At 30.0% G+C, this 17,453-nt stretch overlaps 1 protein-coding gene across 1 annotated transcript in view; it reads right to left on the bottom strand.

Annotated features, from left to right (window-relative positions):
* Positions 1-2,503: 2,503 nt before the first annotated feature.
* The window catches only part of fw (CUB and Sushi multiple domains furrowed), a 37,470-nt gene continuing 22,520 nt past the window's right edge, over positions 2,504-17,453 (bottom strand). Inside the window, exons 4-22 of the mRNA XM_011053906.2 lie at positions 16,863-17,072; positions 15,500-15,595; positions 15,090-15,212; positions 14,731-14,894; positions 13,567-13,693; positions 12,342-12,491; positions 12,006-12,182; positions 11,450-11,629; positions 10,895-11,013; positions 9,145-9,379; positions 8,632-8,805; positions 7,819-7,998; positions 7,447-7,692; positions 6,982-7,161; positions 6,606-6,779; positions 5,534-5,713; positions 5,140-5,248; positions 4,892-5,074; positions 2,504-3,278 (exon numbers count right to left, since the gene is read on the bottom strand). Coding sequence (XP_011052208.1) covers positions 3,173-3,278; positions 4,892-5,074; positions 5,140-5,248; positions 5,534-5,713; positions 6,606-6,779; positions 6,982-7,161; positions 7,447-7,692; positions 7,819-7,998; positions 8,632-8,805; positions 9,145-9,379; positions 10,895-11,013; positions 11,450-11,629; positions 12,006-12,182; positions 12,342-12,491; positions 13,567-13,693; positions 14,731-14,894; positions 15,090-15,212; positions 15,500-15,595; positions 16,863-17,072 — 3,113 coding nt within the window. The 3' untranslated portion in view covers positions 2,504-3,172. The remainder of the gene's footprint in view (positions 3,279-4,891; positions 5,075-5,139; positions 5,249-5,533; positions 5,714-6,605; positions 6,780-6,981; positions 7,162-7,446; positions 7,693-7,818; positions 7,999-8,631; positions 8,806-9,144; positions 9,380-10,894; positions 11,014-11,449; positions 11,630-12,005; positions 12,183-12,341; positions 12,492-13,566; positions 13,694-14,730; positions 14,895-15,089; positions 15,213-15,499; positions 15,596-16,862; positions 17,073-17,453) is intronic.

Below are 17,453 nucleotides of genomic sequence, written 5' to 3'. Positions count from 1 at the left end.
ATCGAAGAATATTAAAACGAGTAGATTATTTTACTGAATTTATAATATACGTTAATATTTCGACAGTTAGATGATCGGCGCGCAACCTTGAAGTGACGATGGTACGGGGTGGCACGGAGCGGCGCGTCATGTTTACGCCGCTCGTCATTTTTCCGCGAAGTAACATGTTGACGCGCCGCTCCGTGCCACCCCGTACCATCGTCACTTCAAGGTTGCGCGCCGATCATCTAACTGTCGAAATATTAACGTATATTAAATTCAGTAAAATAATCTACTCGTTTTAATATTCTTCGATGAATATTACACGATTTTATTATGCGATTTTTGTTTTATGACTTGGATTCGTTACGCACACAACTCATCTATATCTTGGGCCGATATTCTAATTATTCATAATCTAACTATCGAAATATTAATGTTGACGCGTATTACATAATCAGTAGCGATATGGCTACTTGTTTGAATTATACGAGTCATAAAAAAGGAATGTTAATATATGAATACAATAATTTTTTGTTCTTATGTATCTTTCGTTATGTGAGAATCCGTTTAAAAATTTGCCGTAACTTTGGAATTACTTATCGATAATAAAAGAAACATTTCTCTTTTTTATTAATCTGTATTTTATTCTAGACTCTAATCATATCATCTATGTATAAATAAAATTCAGTTTTTTATCTGTTTTGACTTTATTTCGCAATGATAATCGAATTACAGACGTAGTATTCGTTTCTAAAAGTTAACCGATTGCATAGTAATTTCATAGTGTAATATAGATAATAGCTATATATTACATTTTTCAGATTACCTTCCCTCTCACGAGTACACCTTGACATGGTGAGAGAGCTCATTACCCAGAGGATATTTACATGAAAAGAACAATTTTTCTCAATTATCTAAAAATTTTCGAATATATCTGAATGTAATACATCTAGAAAAAATTTTAGATATTGAGTAAAATCGTTTTCTTCGTGTAAAAATCCAACGGGGGAGCTAATGTACCCTCGTCGCCGATTTACTTGAAAATAAACGAACCGCAGCCGGTTTGTCGCGTCGCGCGTTTCGGGAGTGCCGTTCAAGTATCGGACTCAAGTTGTAGTCCGCGCGCAATTATAGTGCATTATTCGCGAGTGTGTACGCGAGTGTCCTGTGCGAGAGGATGACAACCATGTGCTGAGAGGAGGAGGAGGTCTGGGAGAGACATCGGGCACCGGTGGAGCAACCTTGCGGTAAATATTATTTTTTACTTGTGTAAAATTAACTTTTTTTCGCATGTTTTTAAGTCATTTAATTTGGCAATGATTTAAAAATGATTGTTTTTAAATCATTGTTGAATAAAATGATATTTAAATAATTATATATTCTCTAAAGTAATTATATATATTCTTTAAAGATTTTAGCAAAAATAAATTTGTATATAATTTTAAAGTAATTTTTAATATTATTCTTCTTTTATCTAATTTAGATAAAAGGAGAGTTACTTAAAAATTACTTTAAAATTTTATAAAAATTTATTTTTGCTATGATCTTTTTTAAAGAATAAATATAATTATTTTATCTATATTAGAGACAAAAGGAGAATTACTTAGAAATTACTTTAAAATTTGATACAAAGTTATTTTTGCTAAGATCTTCTTTCGAGAATATATATATAATTATTTTAAAGAATATACAGGATGTCTGGAAATAATCACCAAATATTTCATGTGGACAGGTAGAGAGGACTAAACTGAATCGAAAAGTCTTTTACCATTTCGCAATTTTCGCAATAATTAACAAGATATTAATTATTAAAAATTGCCAAATATTGGTCTTGAATAATTTTTTATTCAAATACTATCAATTTTATAGAAAAGTAGCTGCAAAAGACAAAAATCATTTATTTTCTTCTCATAAAGTTCTATGAATTTTTTCAGAATTTTTTATTGACTTTTTAATACTGCATTTTCTTTTTTTTTTTTACCAACATGAGAAAATCCGGTATTAAAAAATTCTGAAAAAATTCTGAAAAAATTCTCAGAACTTTATGAAAAGAAAATAAATAATTTTTGTCTCTTGCAGTTTTTCTGTAAAGTTGATAGTATTTGAGTAAAAAATTATCCAAGACCAATATTTAGCAATTTTTAGTAATTAATATCTTGTTAACTATTGCGAAAATTGCAAAATGATAGAGGACTTTTCGACTCAGTTTAGTCCTCTCTACCTGCCCATGAAATGTTTGGCGATTATCTCCAGACACCTTATACATAATTATTTTAAAGAATAATCGTTTTATATCTAATTAAATAATGAGTACGAAATTAGATGCTTACAAAAATTATATTTTCAAAATTGCATGATTATTTTTCAACAAACTGCATGCATCTATATAGCAATTATTTTTTAAAGTAATGATTATTTCTTTACTCTGTTTTAATTTGGATTTTAATTTATTTGTTACAGAATCATCGTAGCAGGTGTAACTCCACTGTTGCGCATCGGGTCGGTGAGTGATGAACCAACATTTTTATTAAGGTAATGGATGTATGCTCATTTTATTAGTATATTATGTACATACCTGAATACATGGATTTATTAACAATATACGGACACATATATGTATGGCATTGCATACATCCGTTTCCTTAAAATAAAGTTAAAACTGATTGATATCGTGTTGCTATTCGGATAAATTTAATTATGTATGCATGATTCTCTGCGAATCTTATAAGTCCGAATTTTTAAAGATTATAAAATAGGGAAATTTTAGATAACTAAATTTGAAGGGGATATTAAGCGAGATAATGTGTGACAAAGTGTAAACTTATAACAAGAGCATTGATTTCTTTATTCGCACAATTGTAAACTTATGCTACAACATGTTACTTAGAATATAATAAACCTAAATGATTGATACACCGTATATACAGAATCATACAAAACAGTTGATCCTCAGAGAAAAAAAATCTCGTCGGTGTGTAATCCTTTCCACACATTTCTCCTTCTCTCTTTTTCATGAATTATTTACATAAATTATTGCGCCTTTAACAGGCAGTTATATAAATAACGATAAATTCTTCGGTGTTTTCTGTACACGTTTCTCGAGAACGGCGGAAGTGCGCCAAAGATCGGCATTTTCTGCATGCGATTCTCGACATCGAGAAATATAAAGCCGTGGTGATAGAATTATGAGCTATCGCACAGACACTCCGTTGATAGTGATTCCGTTTCTGTTGGAAACTGGTTCGGCCTCGTAATGTCCGGATCTGCCGTACATTCTTCTTGAATGGCCGCCATATCTGTTACGAATACATATCAATTTATATAACACGATATCAATCTTATTTATCTTTTATTTTATTTATTTAATCCTATTTATTTAATAATTAGAAAATCAATTTCGCACACAGAAAAAAATGTTACGGCTGTCACAAACGAAAGTAATGATAATTTTCGCCCATCAATAAATCTGATTGTGATAACCGTAAGATAGACGTATTCTTCTTTATAGTTATAACGTTAAAATATGCCAATCTTACAGTTATCACAATCATATTACAGTTCTTGTAAGTAAAAAATGTATTGATGGGCGACTTTTAGTCGTCGCAACTACAGCCGTTTTTTTTTGTGTGTATTATATACTTTCATAAATTATACACCTTAATAAATTTTCCATTCGCCATCTATAATATATTTTAAGATAACTTTGAGTAATTATCTCTTTATGGACCGAGTTCGTTTGGAGTCACACTTTTATTTCATAAATTGCTTACTTAATTTTTATAAAATTTGGCCTGTAGGATAATTTGATAGGAAGGAAATTCTTTATTCGAATTGAGGTAAAAATTTAAAAATTCAAAATAGTAGCTTCAATATGACGAACGGAATTTTGAAAAAGTAATTTGATTATTACAAACGGTTTTAGGAAGTTTTTAATTTCAAAGTAACATCAAGTTTCCAATTTCGAAGCTCTTCAATGCTATGTAAATAGTTAATAGATATTGATTTCCAAACTCTGATTTTGAACATTGTGACGCTAGAACCTTCTTCATGGAGATTACTGTCTTTTTAAAATTCGATATATTTTTATTCTATATTCGATATTATATTTTTATTCTATATTTAGGCTATATTCAAATCACTCAAAAATACTAAGAATTTTCTAAAACCAAGTTGCATAATTAGATTATTTTTTTGCAATTTAAATTTTAGAATTCTGAAATCAGAATCAAATTCAGTGTCCTTTTTAAAAAGGAAGGTTTCCATTAAGTTATTTCATTAGAAAGCTTCGATTAAGATTAAAATTACTTGATTTCATGAAGTTATTATTTAACATGACAGATTCGAACCTGATTGAGATAATTACATTGTACACTGTAAAAAAATTATATGTAAAATTACAACAATTATAATGGATAATTTTAGGACCCATTATTAAAGATGTATCTTTATAAATGCGTAAAGTCAAAACTTTTACAAATAACATTATTTTTTTTATAGTAATTAAACAATTGGCGAAAGTAAATTTACAATGAAAGTTAAATTTATAGAAATCTTTAATTCGCCAACGAATTTCATAAAATTTTTCTTAAGTTATTTTATTGATATGTATAAAAATAGAAATAGTATGATGTATTACCATTATGTTATATGATATTACAAAAATTTATACATTTACATAGAAATTATAAAATATACTATTATTATTGTGTAATTTTCTGTCAAACATAACAATTTATTTATTACACAATTAGAAATAAAAGTATTAATTTTTATTAAAAAAAACACAATTTTATATATTTCCATATATTATTTTTACATCTATTCTTCATGTAATTTTACATACTTTTCTACAGTGTATAAAACCGAATTGGTGCATCTCTTTAAATTGTTTTGCACAGTTGTGATTTACCTGTACGCGTTGCCACTTAGACTGTACGGATTATCGTAGAGACCATCCTCAGGGACGTTCTCGTACATGGAATTATGTGTGCCGTCATTCAATGTCGCGTAAGACATAACGGCGGCGTTTTGATCCTCCTTTCGTTCCGCAGCTTGAACATTTTCGGTGTTTTTGACTGGCGTAGCTTTTCGTCTACGAATATAATTTGTAAATGTTTTGAACAAAATATGCATATTATCTCGAGAAACAATACTCACAGCCTAAGATAAATTAATCCGAGGATAATTAATATAAAGATAATGACACCAGCTCCGATGCCAACGCTCGTGCCTACACCTTGAGGTTCTGCTATCTCATTCGTGGCTACTGCAATACAAACAGCAATCATGTAACTGATTCCAATTTTTCATCGTATTTATTTCCTCGACGAGTAAAATAAACAATTCGTAACATTAATGACATTAAATTTATTTTGAGTAATCTGCTGCCAATGGGTCTTTGATGAAAGATTTCTTTAATACTTAGTTTTTAAAAAACTTTGGAGATTAGCCGATAAAATTTGAAGATTCGTAGTATAAAAATATCATATCTCAAAAGCGATATTATTTAGATACACATTTTAAAAATATGATATTCGTATCTTTTACTTACATTCGCATTTTGGTTCCTCGCTGCTCCAATATCCCGTGTCCAAACATTTTCTTAGAAATATGCCAATCCTTTCGTACTGCGGTAGGCAGTGATACTCCGCGGCTCCTCCGTAAGTTGTCGATCCATTCACTACTATCACTCTACCGTTCTCTATCGGTCCCGGATGCTTACAATCAACCGCTAAAAAAATATTGCGAATGAATTTTACATTCTTCTAGCAGTTCATTATAATACTTTAGTTATATATTTATTAATTTATTATTATATGTATATAAAATTATTTATACTGAATGATATATTATGATAAATTTAATATCTTCAAAATTTATTCGCAAAATATTTTTTATTCTTTCATATAACGAAATTATATTTGTATAACAGGAATTTTGATTATGATGAAGATTATTAATATTTTTTACTAAAAATATTTGTTATTAAATTTTAATAAATACCCTGCCAGAAATTAAAATTGCAACATCAAAAAATAGATATTCGATTAGAAAATTCTATTATCATGGAATAATATAAATAATTAAAATTTCAAAAATTTATGTTTAGTATGAACTTTTAAACTCATCTTTGTGGATGGGGATAGTTGTTTAGTAAACTATTTTGATTTTTATGAAACTTGATCTATGGGGTAATTTGATAATGTTTTATTCGAATCTGAGATTAAAAAATGAAAATTCAAAATAATGGATCCAATATGAGGGGGGAGGGGGGTGGGGGCGATAGGGGACTTAAAAATAATTTGATTATCATAAAAGGTTTTAGGAAATTCATAATTGCAAAGTAATATTAAGTTTTCAGTTTATAAAATATTAGATTGTATAAAATATTAGATTATTGAGTATCAATAAAATTTAATATTTTTCAACAAATTGTGCAATAAATCTTTTGAAATCTTAATCATTTATTCACATCATTCTCCCTAACATATTTATAGATTTTATAGATTTATGTTAAAATGATATTTTCTTCTTGATGTTGTAATTTATTTCTGGCAGTCTACACACTGCAGCTTTATATACACATATTGAAAATAAAAATAATTAATTGAGAAATTCCATACAAAAACAAGCAGGCGTTGTTCCACTCCAAGATCCACTTTGCAAACAGATTCTAGTTTCATTTCCCTCCATATAAAACCCACGTGGACAACTATAATGTGCTACACCACCCACACTGTGAGTCGACACTTGCGTCGATAGCACACCAATTTTCTCCGGATCTCTACACCGTATTTCTGTAAACATTCGTTGTAATTAATCTTTATACAATTTAATGACCCATCTCTTAATTCCGCTAAGCGAATATATTTTCAAATAAAATCATTAATATAAGATCAAAGTTAATTTAAAATCAAAACATAATAAGATTTCATTATTTATCTTTCACAATATTTTTCACTATCTTTTTTGAAGAATTAAGTATCTTTGACCGATTACCTTTACAAACGGGGGTATCGCTGCTCCAGGTGCCATTTTCAAGACATAATCTTCTAGCAAATCCATCTAACTCAAAATTGCCATCGCACTCATAAAGTGCAGCTGCTCCATAATATGTTGCATTCGACGTCAATGTATAATGTCCATGTTGAATGTGTTCGGGTTTACCACAATCGACATCTGTCGAAACGAACACTTGTATTATATATTTTACATTTATTCATGTAAATATCGTGAACTGATTCTTCAATTGTGAGATTGTGACAAATATTGTATATTTTTTAAATATTTCAGTATATTACCGTTTTAAACAAACGTTTATCAGTTATTTGAGTATAAAGAACAAAAACGAGTTTCTGTAAGTCGTCAACAATTATTTATTATTGTAGCTATATAATTTAACATATAAACAGCTGACTCGATAAAATGGACTTTTCGGTGAATAGGATATTTAGAAATACTTACAGACGCATTGTGGTACTTCGCCACTCCACTTTCCATTCTCCTCGCAGGTAGACAAAGGTTCTCCGACTACCTTGTATCCTCTTTCGCATCTATACTTTGCCAGGGCCCCAATCTTGTACGAAGTCGCGCCCGTGTTCGAATTCTCCGCGGTTCCCGTGCGAATCAATGTCCTTCCGTACATTCGATCATTTCCAGTAACCGAGAGAATTCCATGTTCCGCCAATACGGGCTCCGGGCAACGAATTTCTAAGATAAAAAATATAATACAAATGCACATATAAATGTCGGGCCAAATTTATATGATTGATATTCTTCTCGGTCGCTCGGTTCCAAATTCTACTCTATTTATAGTCTAATTGTAAGTGCAATTACCTTCGCATTTCGGAGTAGCGTCACTCCATTGACCATTATCGAGGCAGTACCTCCTCGAGATTCCATTCAGTCTGTAATTCCTTGTACAACTATACGTGATTTCGCTGCCAAGATGAGTCGTATCGTTCGCGTAATCCACTGCACCATTTAAAATTGGAAGAACCTTGCCACAGTTGACATCTATACGATAATAATTTCAATCAATAATTTTAGAAAAGTATTATCACAAATTAAATTATCAAGGAAATGTATAGAATGTCTGGTAACTAGAGATAGAGAACTTTTCGACTCAGTTTAGTCCGCTCTACTCGCCCACTAGCATTATCCAGAGAATTACCAGGCAACCTGTATATTAAGTATATTAGTATATATTCTCTCATATAAAAGTCATTAAAAAAGTCTGTATTCGGGGTAAATATTACTTATTTTACAAGGTATAAAATTCAAATTGACTTTTATTAGCATTTGAAATATTCTGTTTTAATTTTTGATAAAAGTGCTAATTTTAATTTATCAGAATTACATAATATATCTAAAAAAAAAATGTTAAACGTCAAATAATTTTTAATTTATAAGTGTAGTCATGAAATGAAATAGCTAATATCGTTTGAAATCTGATCGAATTGTAATATTCTTCTATTTGCTTATGCTAATAAGCTACTCCGAAGGAGATCTCGTTTAGGGCGAAGGCTATATCAACAGTAAAGACACACACACATATACACTTGATTTAACTTACTCCTTTCATAATTCAATAAGATTATGTCATGCGAGCGGTTTCGATGGAAAAGAGATATGAGAAAAATGACTCACACTCGCAGATCGGCACTTCTCCCGTCCATTCGCCGTCTTTGCCACACGAATGTCTCGCTTCTCCGTGAAGCAAATAACCCACGTCGCAGTGATATTCGATAACACTGTGAACGTTTAAATCGTATCCTACTACGTATCCTCCGGTAGGCACTTCTGGTTCTTCACATGTTATTACTGCAAAAAAAGATACTCATCTTTCTGAAATTGTACTGAATAAACAAAGGCAACAGGTTTTTTTTGTATTTTTTATTAAAATTGTACCTTTTTGTAAAATTATTTCTATCGTTATTAAATAAATTCATTTTTGTTTAAGTAAGCTAATTGCTAAATAAAATTATAAATAAATAATAAGACAAACATATATGTTCTGTGTGAAAGAAAAGTTATTCCTGTTTGTAAATTGATCGTAGCGTTAATTTTTACGAAAACAGTTGAATTATTTTTTGCATAAGAATTTAGTCTCTTCGGCTAATTAGTTTTTAGGTTTAAATGTTTTTAGTAAATGATTCTTACGCTCGCATGATGGTGTGTCGTGGCTCCACTTGCCCTCTTTGGTGCACTCTTGCTTTCCTTCGCCCACTAGCCAATAATCCTGTTGACACGTGTATACAGCTAAGCTGTTTACCGTGGTCGTACCGTTAATTAGAACAACGGTCCCAAACTCGATTTGGGCCGGAGCTCCGCAGTCAACAAATCGACATTGCGGCGCTTTGCCAGACCATTCGCCACCGACATTGCACGTGAGGACCTTCATTATTAATCCAAGGGTCGTAATTATAAATTAACAAAATATTAGATAGATTATATTATTTATAACTTATTTAATTTAATATATATTATACATAGAAAAGAATTGCCAAATGCGTACTACTTAAGCAATTTTTTTTTATATTTTTCATGGTGCTGATTTGTATGCAAGAACATTGGAAATTGTAGCTTGACGTTTCAGGCATCTATTATACATGTTTAACTAACAAGAATTTAATTTGTTATAAATCTTTTAATATGCTGCAAAAGATACAATTTAGATAACCAACTATTAAAATCGTATCTGTAGGTTTTCTAAATCGTATTTTCTTTGAAAGTATCAAATTTATGAATGAAAATAATTAAAAATCAGATTAATAAAAAATCATTAACTAATATTAATAATAATTAACTAATTATTAATTTTATTAATTTATCTAAAATAAAAAATTAAGCATTTAATAATTGATAAAGAATAATAATAAAAACATAAGAACATAAAACTGGCTTGAATTTATTTTCGTAATAAATTTTGTATTTATATCAATTATTGAATTTATTATTGTCAACTATCAGTCTTATCTTCTGAAAGTACGATTCAGAAAACTTGAAAGATTTTATAAAAATATCAATTTAATCTTTATAATAATTGCAAATATATGCATATACAGTGAATGTAAATATTCTATAATGAATTTTAGTGAAAATATACAAATTCAGAATAAAACTGCCACATAATTACTTTATTATTAGCTATGTTAATCTATTAGTTAAACTGATCAAAAATTAACATTATATGTACCTGATTTTTTTGACGTGTTAGCACGCACAAGGCAAGATGTAACCTGTTAAATTTTTAAAAATTAAATAAATATATAAAGAAAAACTCAAAAATTAAAAAAAATTTTTTGAAAAAGACCAAAGAGAGACCAAACAAGCTAAGCTAGTTGTTAGTATACAGAATTAGACAGTATACAGAAACAAAGAAACATTATACGAACAAAGATTTTAACAAAGATTTTAATCTCTATCGGTTATTCTTAATGTTCAAAATTATGTGCATTTTATTAATTTTAACTCGTTTTGACGACTATCTAAACTATTTTACGACGGACCGTTCAATCAGCAGATGTATTAGGTGTTGGAATTAATTCGTAGCGTTTTTTAATGAAAGAATGTTATTTATTTCACATGAGCATTAAAAAATACATTAATGAAAGTACTTCCCATCACTTGTAAAACGCTACGAATTAATTCCAACACCTAATAATAGTTCTACATTAATTAATCGCATCATTGCAAGTGTGTCACAAGCGTTGTGGTCCAATCAAGCTAGTTCTGATTGAATCGCAATGCTTATTTTAACATAAAAAGTTACTTATATTAAGTAATGACATAAAATACTGTTGAAATATGAATTAGGCAACCGCGATACGCATTCAGCAATTCTTTCCTAAGAAAAAAAGTTTTGCAATAACATTATGACAACTATAAATTAATGATTATAAGAACTCACATTATCTCCAAATAAAATAAATCCATTTTGACAAGAATAAGTAGCAGTCGAACCCGCTCTTTTTCCGTTAGTTGTCACGATACTACCGTTCACTTCCGGTGGCTCAGGACACCAATCGACTGTAATTAGCCAGTAACATTAGAAACGCGACTCATCATTTAACTTAAGCACGTTAACATGAAATTTTCTTCTAATAATTTATAACTTATAATCGTAATTTTATACATATAAATCCGTATTCAGAACACGCTTTCGATAGATACGCATTTTTTTGTCATAAACTTAAACAATTATCTAAATATCAGATAGAAACAAATATTTGATTGTACTATTTATAATTATTAAGTAGATTTTTTTCTTTCTTTCTTCTTCTCTTTTATGATAAAATTTACTTATATCACATACATATTTATGAATAACTTATTAAAAAATGTTTGTACTTGAATACATTTAAAGAAATATTTTAATAGTTAAATGTATCTAACATCCCTTTCAAAAAATTGTATACAGAGAATATCGAAAGTAGGTAATCGAATGTGTGTAAATTATACTTACACAAGCATTGGGGTTCATGACCACTCCAGATACCGCCGTCGCCACATCTTCTTCTCGTATCACCCTTCAGTGTGAAATTTTCTTTACACTTATAATCCGCGAAAGCACCGTACGTGGTTCTGTTATCCAGTAGCGTGATAGCGCCGTTTTCTAAATTCGGCAGCGTGCCACAGTCGACGACTGCGAAAATATTCAAAAAATGACTGAAGTTACGCATGACGTACGTAGTTTACGTTATTTGTACAAAATAATATACTTGATACTATTAAATAGTACATCTTGAGAAATTGTATGAAATTATCCTAGAATCAAACGATATTTATACAAAATATAGATCCAAGATTAAGCTATTATATTATATTCAACGCTAATTGTGCATGAATTTAATTCTCAGATAGTGATCAACAATAGTTTAAAAAAAAGTTTAAAAGTATTAATTAATAGAATATAAATACATGTATATAGTACGCATATATTTTCGCGTGATAAAAACGATGCCGGATAAGAAATCGAATGAATATGATGGACTTCTTTGAAGCACTATTGAATTACTCACACTTGCACGTGGGCACGTCGCCACTCCAAGAACCACTTGATTCGCACATTCTATTTTTCGATCCAATTAGCATATATCCATCCGGGCAAACATAGTCTATTGTGGAGCCTATCATTCTCTTGGATCCTACAATTATGGTGTTTTCCGATTTTTCGGGACTGCCGCAAGTTGGTGGCTCTGTGAATGGAGGAAGCATATTTTTTTATGAGACAACATTTTTATGAGAAGTTCTTGTATTTTTCCCTTTTTTTTTTTAATTCGAAATGATTTTCTGGCGAGAATACCCGAACCGGATTCTTCTCTTGTTCATAAACAAAATTCCTCAACATCACTTACTGCTCTGACAGATCCAGTGAAGGTAATCGAGGTTGCAGCCGACGTCATTCCAAAGCCATCCACGACCTCCATCGAGCACAACGCAGTTTTGTTCTCCGTTATAGTTGTTTGGTTGGTCCTTGCCCCAGGATGGTTTTTGCACGATCTCGCCTGTAATACAGTTGATCTACTTTATTTCAATATTAAATCAGTACATATTAATTCGGTATACACATACTTGGATCTTTTGTTTTGTTTATTATTTTCGTGTTATATTTTGTAAGAAAATTAGCATAGGATAACAGCAAATTAGGATAGGATAAGATTTTTTCGTTTATATTCAATAATAATGTACTACTACATAGTTCAATAATATACTAGTTATGTTTGTAATTTAATTGAGTATGTGAGACATTTTTCTGCAAATTTTCGTATCACTTTAAAATTTAAATTGAATAGTCCCACTCTATAGCTCTGTATACATATATGCATTTTTGTATCGTTATCTGTAATGCAATGATAAATTATATACTTATATTTATATAAATTATATATATTCTTGCATTATATTATAAATAACGATAAGAATATACATATATAATTTACATATATAATTAATTATTAATTGACATGTACTACACTGACAGAAGATGTAATTTCCTGTCGAATTGAATATGATTATTAGACATTGAATTTTTATACAATTTCATATTTTTGAAAAGATTAGAAAGTAATATCAAAATAGAAATCTATTAAAAAAGCATATTCTAAGAATGCATATTCATTTGTACATATCGTGCATATTTACATATTTGTGCAAATTTGCATATTTTGTGCATGTCTGCAAAAAATATCTGCATAAAAATCCGATGTTTAATGATTATACAAATTTTCACGTACTATTTATCATGAAAAATACTCCGATTGCACAATTTTGTAATGATTCTATTCAATTCTACTTACGATATAATTTGTTCAATTGACGGTTACATGATACTCGATTGGCTCATCAATACGGAACGAGATCATCGTTTTATCGAACGCGAAACCCGAATACGAATTTACGAAATTGCCCTCCCGAAATAACGATGTCGTGTAGTCGTTTTGTAATTGTCGGATAATTGTCGGACAATGAATCGACAATCGAGTTATCGAATCTCACCCCAGGTTACCTAACTCCGCCCTCCCGGCCTGATTCCCACGGATAATCATTGACGAATAACTCGCCGAAATTTCAACTACTTACCGTCCACCCATCGCCATGTTCGTACCGTAATCTGCGGTTCCTTCTGGGCCCCGATCCAGACTAATTGGGTCTTTAACTTATCCTTCCGCTTTTCTAGGTTATTCAGAATGAATACAGACGATATTCCCTGCGATATAAATATCTTTGACTAAAATTGCTATATCTATAAGAATATTAATGAGCTTTGTTTATCTTTAACATAAATATGTAGCACTCTATTTTCTACTTTTAATAGCAGGATGCTTTATAGATTGTCTTATTTGCAAATTGTTTTATATTGTTAATATATATTAACGTTTATTATATTGTTAATATACGTTAATATATTTATAAACAATAAGAATCTTATTGGACCGTACATGTAAAAACACAATAATCGATAGGAAGTAAAGGTCCATAACGGTCGAAGCAAAATCTTCAATGTTTAATCATTCTATATGAACTTGCACATACTATACATACATATATACTATATATTGTATTTGTAGTTATTTGAATTGAGTGCCGAATTAATTTTTTCGGACTTAGAAATGCAGCTAAACGACTGTAGTAATACCATAATTGATGCTCTATTAAAGAGATTTTATATGCATCTATTAATATGCATCTATTAAAGAGATTTTAATATGGTATCCGTGCGAGCATCCTAAAGTTTTAGATCACTGAGACTTAGGACATTCGCACGAAAATAGAGATCCGGATTCGACTCTCAAAGTAATATTTTTCGCAATAAATAAATGTATTTACAGATTTTCATATTAAGATTTTTTTAATAGATGCCTATATCAAATTTAATTGTAGTATTACTACAGAAGTTTAACTGCGTTTCTAAGTGCGAAAAAATTAATTTGACGCACAATTCAAATGATTACAAATATAGTGTGTGTGTGTGTGTATATATATATATATATATATATATATATATATATATATATATATATATATATAGAGGAATATATATTATTAACTACATATTAATATATAGTATAGACAAATTGACATGGAATTATTTAAGCATTGAAGATCTTACTTTGATCGTTATGATCTTTTATTTCTTATAAATATTTATTTAAAAATTGTAAAATTTATTAATATAGAATAGAATCTAATAAGAAAATAATCTTGTAAAGAGACAAATGAATTAAAAAAATGAATTGTAAAAACCTTAAAACCGTGAACGAGATCACCACCACGACCTTTACAGTAATTTCTTGCTTCTTCGAAGGAACCGCCTTTTTTCACCATGAATTCGTAACACGTAGAATTGAAGGCAGTTAAATCGGCGTCGGCAGGTGTATTAGCATACGCACATCTATCTATTGAGAATTCTGTGAACATTTGTTGAATACTTTTCATGGATATCGTTTCTCGACTGTTTTAATAAATGTGTGCTTCTATGGTGATTTTTCGACTTTTTTAATTCTTAATTGTTTATTAATCCTTAATAAATGCAAAATTCGTAAGCGTATACTTATTAGAAGAAAACTTTTTGAATTGGAACTTTATGGAAATTCTGAGCTTACCGTCAGTAGCGAAAACTTCCACTTCGCAAAGGCTCAAACTACCCTCAACACCGACCAGTTGCAAAAAGACATACTGTCCCACGAGTGCTCTGGCACAGATGAAGGTCTTCGTGATACCCTCCTCTGCGAGTTCGATTTATCAATATGTCTTAATTAAGTTGCTTTCGTTGTTCAGGGATTAATTAGAACTTAATTTGTCAATAAAGTTCAAATATATTATAGACTATAACTTAAAATAAATAACAGATTGTCTTTGTATTTATAAAATAATTTATCAATTTATATTTTTGTAATATTTAACACAGACTGTAAAATTTTTTTAGTATACGAGGAAAAAGTACAGTAATGAACATCGGAAATATTCTGAACATTCTTTTGTTAACGATTTGTAATTCTTTTAAAATACTTACCAATAGTACCGGGAAACCAAGCGCATAGAGGATTGCGCTGCAATTCAGCGCTGCTATTGCCCACTCTTATCTCAATATCCTGAAGAGGCTGATGACCTGTCGAGCAATCGATAAGTCATTTCTCTAGCTAACCCCAGACAGCACAGAATATTTATTATTATTTATTTTTTGAAATACTGTATAAATATTTCACACATATATTTTATATAATGTTTATAATAAATTTAAATAAATATTTCTAATAAATATTTTTTATTTGTAATTAGCATTTTTATAGCATTTACTACATTTATTTAAATATTTCATAATATTTATAATAAATAATTATGATCTGTACAATCTAAGGCTACAAAAATATTTACAAAATGTTCAAAATAAATCTTATAAATATTTACAAATATTTTATAAATATTGTGTGCTATCTGGGGCTGTACTTCTAGACTTGAACCAATTTGTAGTTGTACGATAGAAACTTAAGAGAATCTTTGGGATATTCAATTATCTTATTTTATTTTTTATTCAATTTTATCTTAAAATGAAGAATTTATTTGTGTAATTTTGTTTCGGAAAAAAGATTTTGTTTACAGAATGAGGTATATATTTGAATATAATTTAATCATCAATAGGATAGGAACACTGAGAGAAATGATTTTTGTTATATAGTATAGGAACAAATCAAGCAAATGATATTTGTGAAAAAAACGATTGATTTGTTATGATTGCAAATTAATTCGTTAATGTAATAAATAATCACTAGTATCGCTAGCAAAGAGGTTCATATATATATATATATATATATATATATATATAAAAATCGTAGACGTTGCAAGGTCTCAAATCGTAAGAAATTGATCAATTCTAGAAGTATTCTCTCTATATTAGACTGTGCTTGGTCGGTTTCCTACGATTTAAGACTTCACAATCATCTACGAATTCTATGTAACCTAAAGTTTATTCAAAAGATAGGTTAGATTCTATATAGTTTGCTTCTGTTAGGCTAATTCTACTTTTTGTTTTCTGTTTCTTGCTGTTTGTCTCTTGTCTTATTGGCCAAAAAGGCAAGAGACAAACAAAGACAAACAGTAAGAAACAGGAAACAAAAAGCATATTGTAGAATCAGCCTTACTAATAATTAGTTGGTATAGCAGACTAGCAGTAATCACAACAACAAAATTTGTTGTCACATATTTACCAATCACCTTTCAGTGAATGCGCGATTAATGTGGTTTTTAAGGAAATTATGTATCTACCGCCTCTGAAAAATTTTGAATCTCCTAATCTCAATTTGGATAAAAATTTACTTATGAATCTGAGTTAATCGATTCAAATATAAAATAAATATGATAATACGCGGACGACTTACCGCAACAACCTCGCGTCGTCACTCGGACAACTTTGACGGAATATGACTTGAGAAGATCGACCCTCCACCAGGGACTGGGCTCGCTCTGAGTTTCCGTACATCTTTTCCCATCATGTTCCGTTCCGAAGTCACCATCATTACCATGATTCGCATTTCCACCCCTCACGGTCGTTGATTGGTTCGCCGGTTTACGGAAACCCACGTTCGTACCTATTGCACAATATCCTATTGCAGTTTCGCCATTACGGTATCTCTTAATTCAAACCACAGGAATCAGAATTCCAGTTAGTTTCTATGTTGTTAGTTTTTATGCTGCATGTTGCTTCTCTGATAGTTATAGAGTTCATGAAACGCTGCTTGTGTAACGTTTATTAATTGCAGTTTAGTCACGATCATTAAACAAGTGGCAAAATGACAATATGCTCGTTAATACTAGGATGCTTTTGACAATGACAGTAATTATCGCCGATGATTAGCTGTTGTCAGATGTCCATTTCGCCACTGTTGTTTCACATTGTACGTATCTTTTTTCCAACGTATATTTGTTTCTAGAAATAATTTTTGTGGCGATCCACAATAAAAAGCGGAAAT

Source organism: Acromyrmex echinatior, chromosome 18 (assembly GCF_024713525.1).
Source record: "Acromyrmex echinatior isolate Ae372 chromosome 18, ASM2471352v2, whole genome shotgun sequence".
Lineage (NCBI taxonomy): Eukaryota > Metazoa > Arthropoda > Insecta > Hymenoptera > Formicidae > Acromyrmex > Acromyrmex echinatior.
This window is presented reverse-complemented; position numbering and strand designations above follow the sequence as displayed.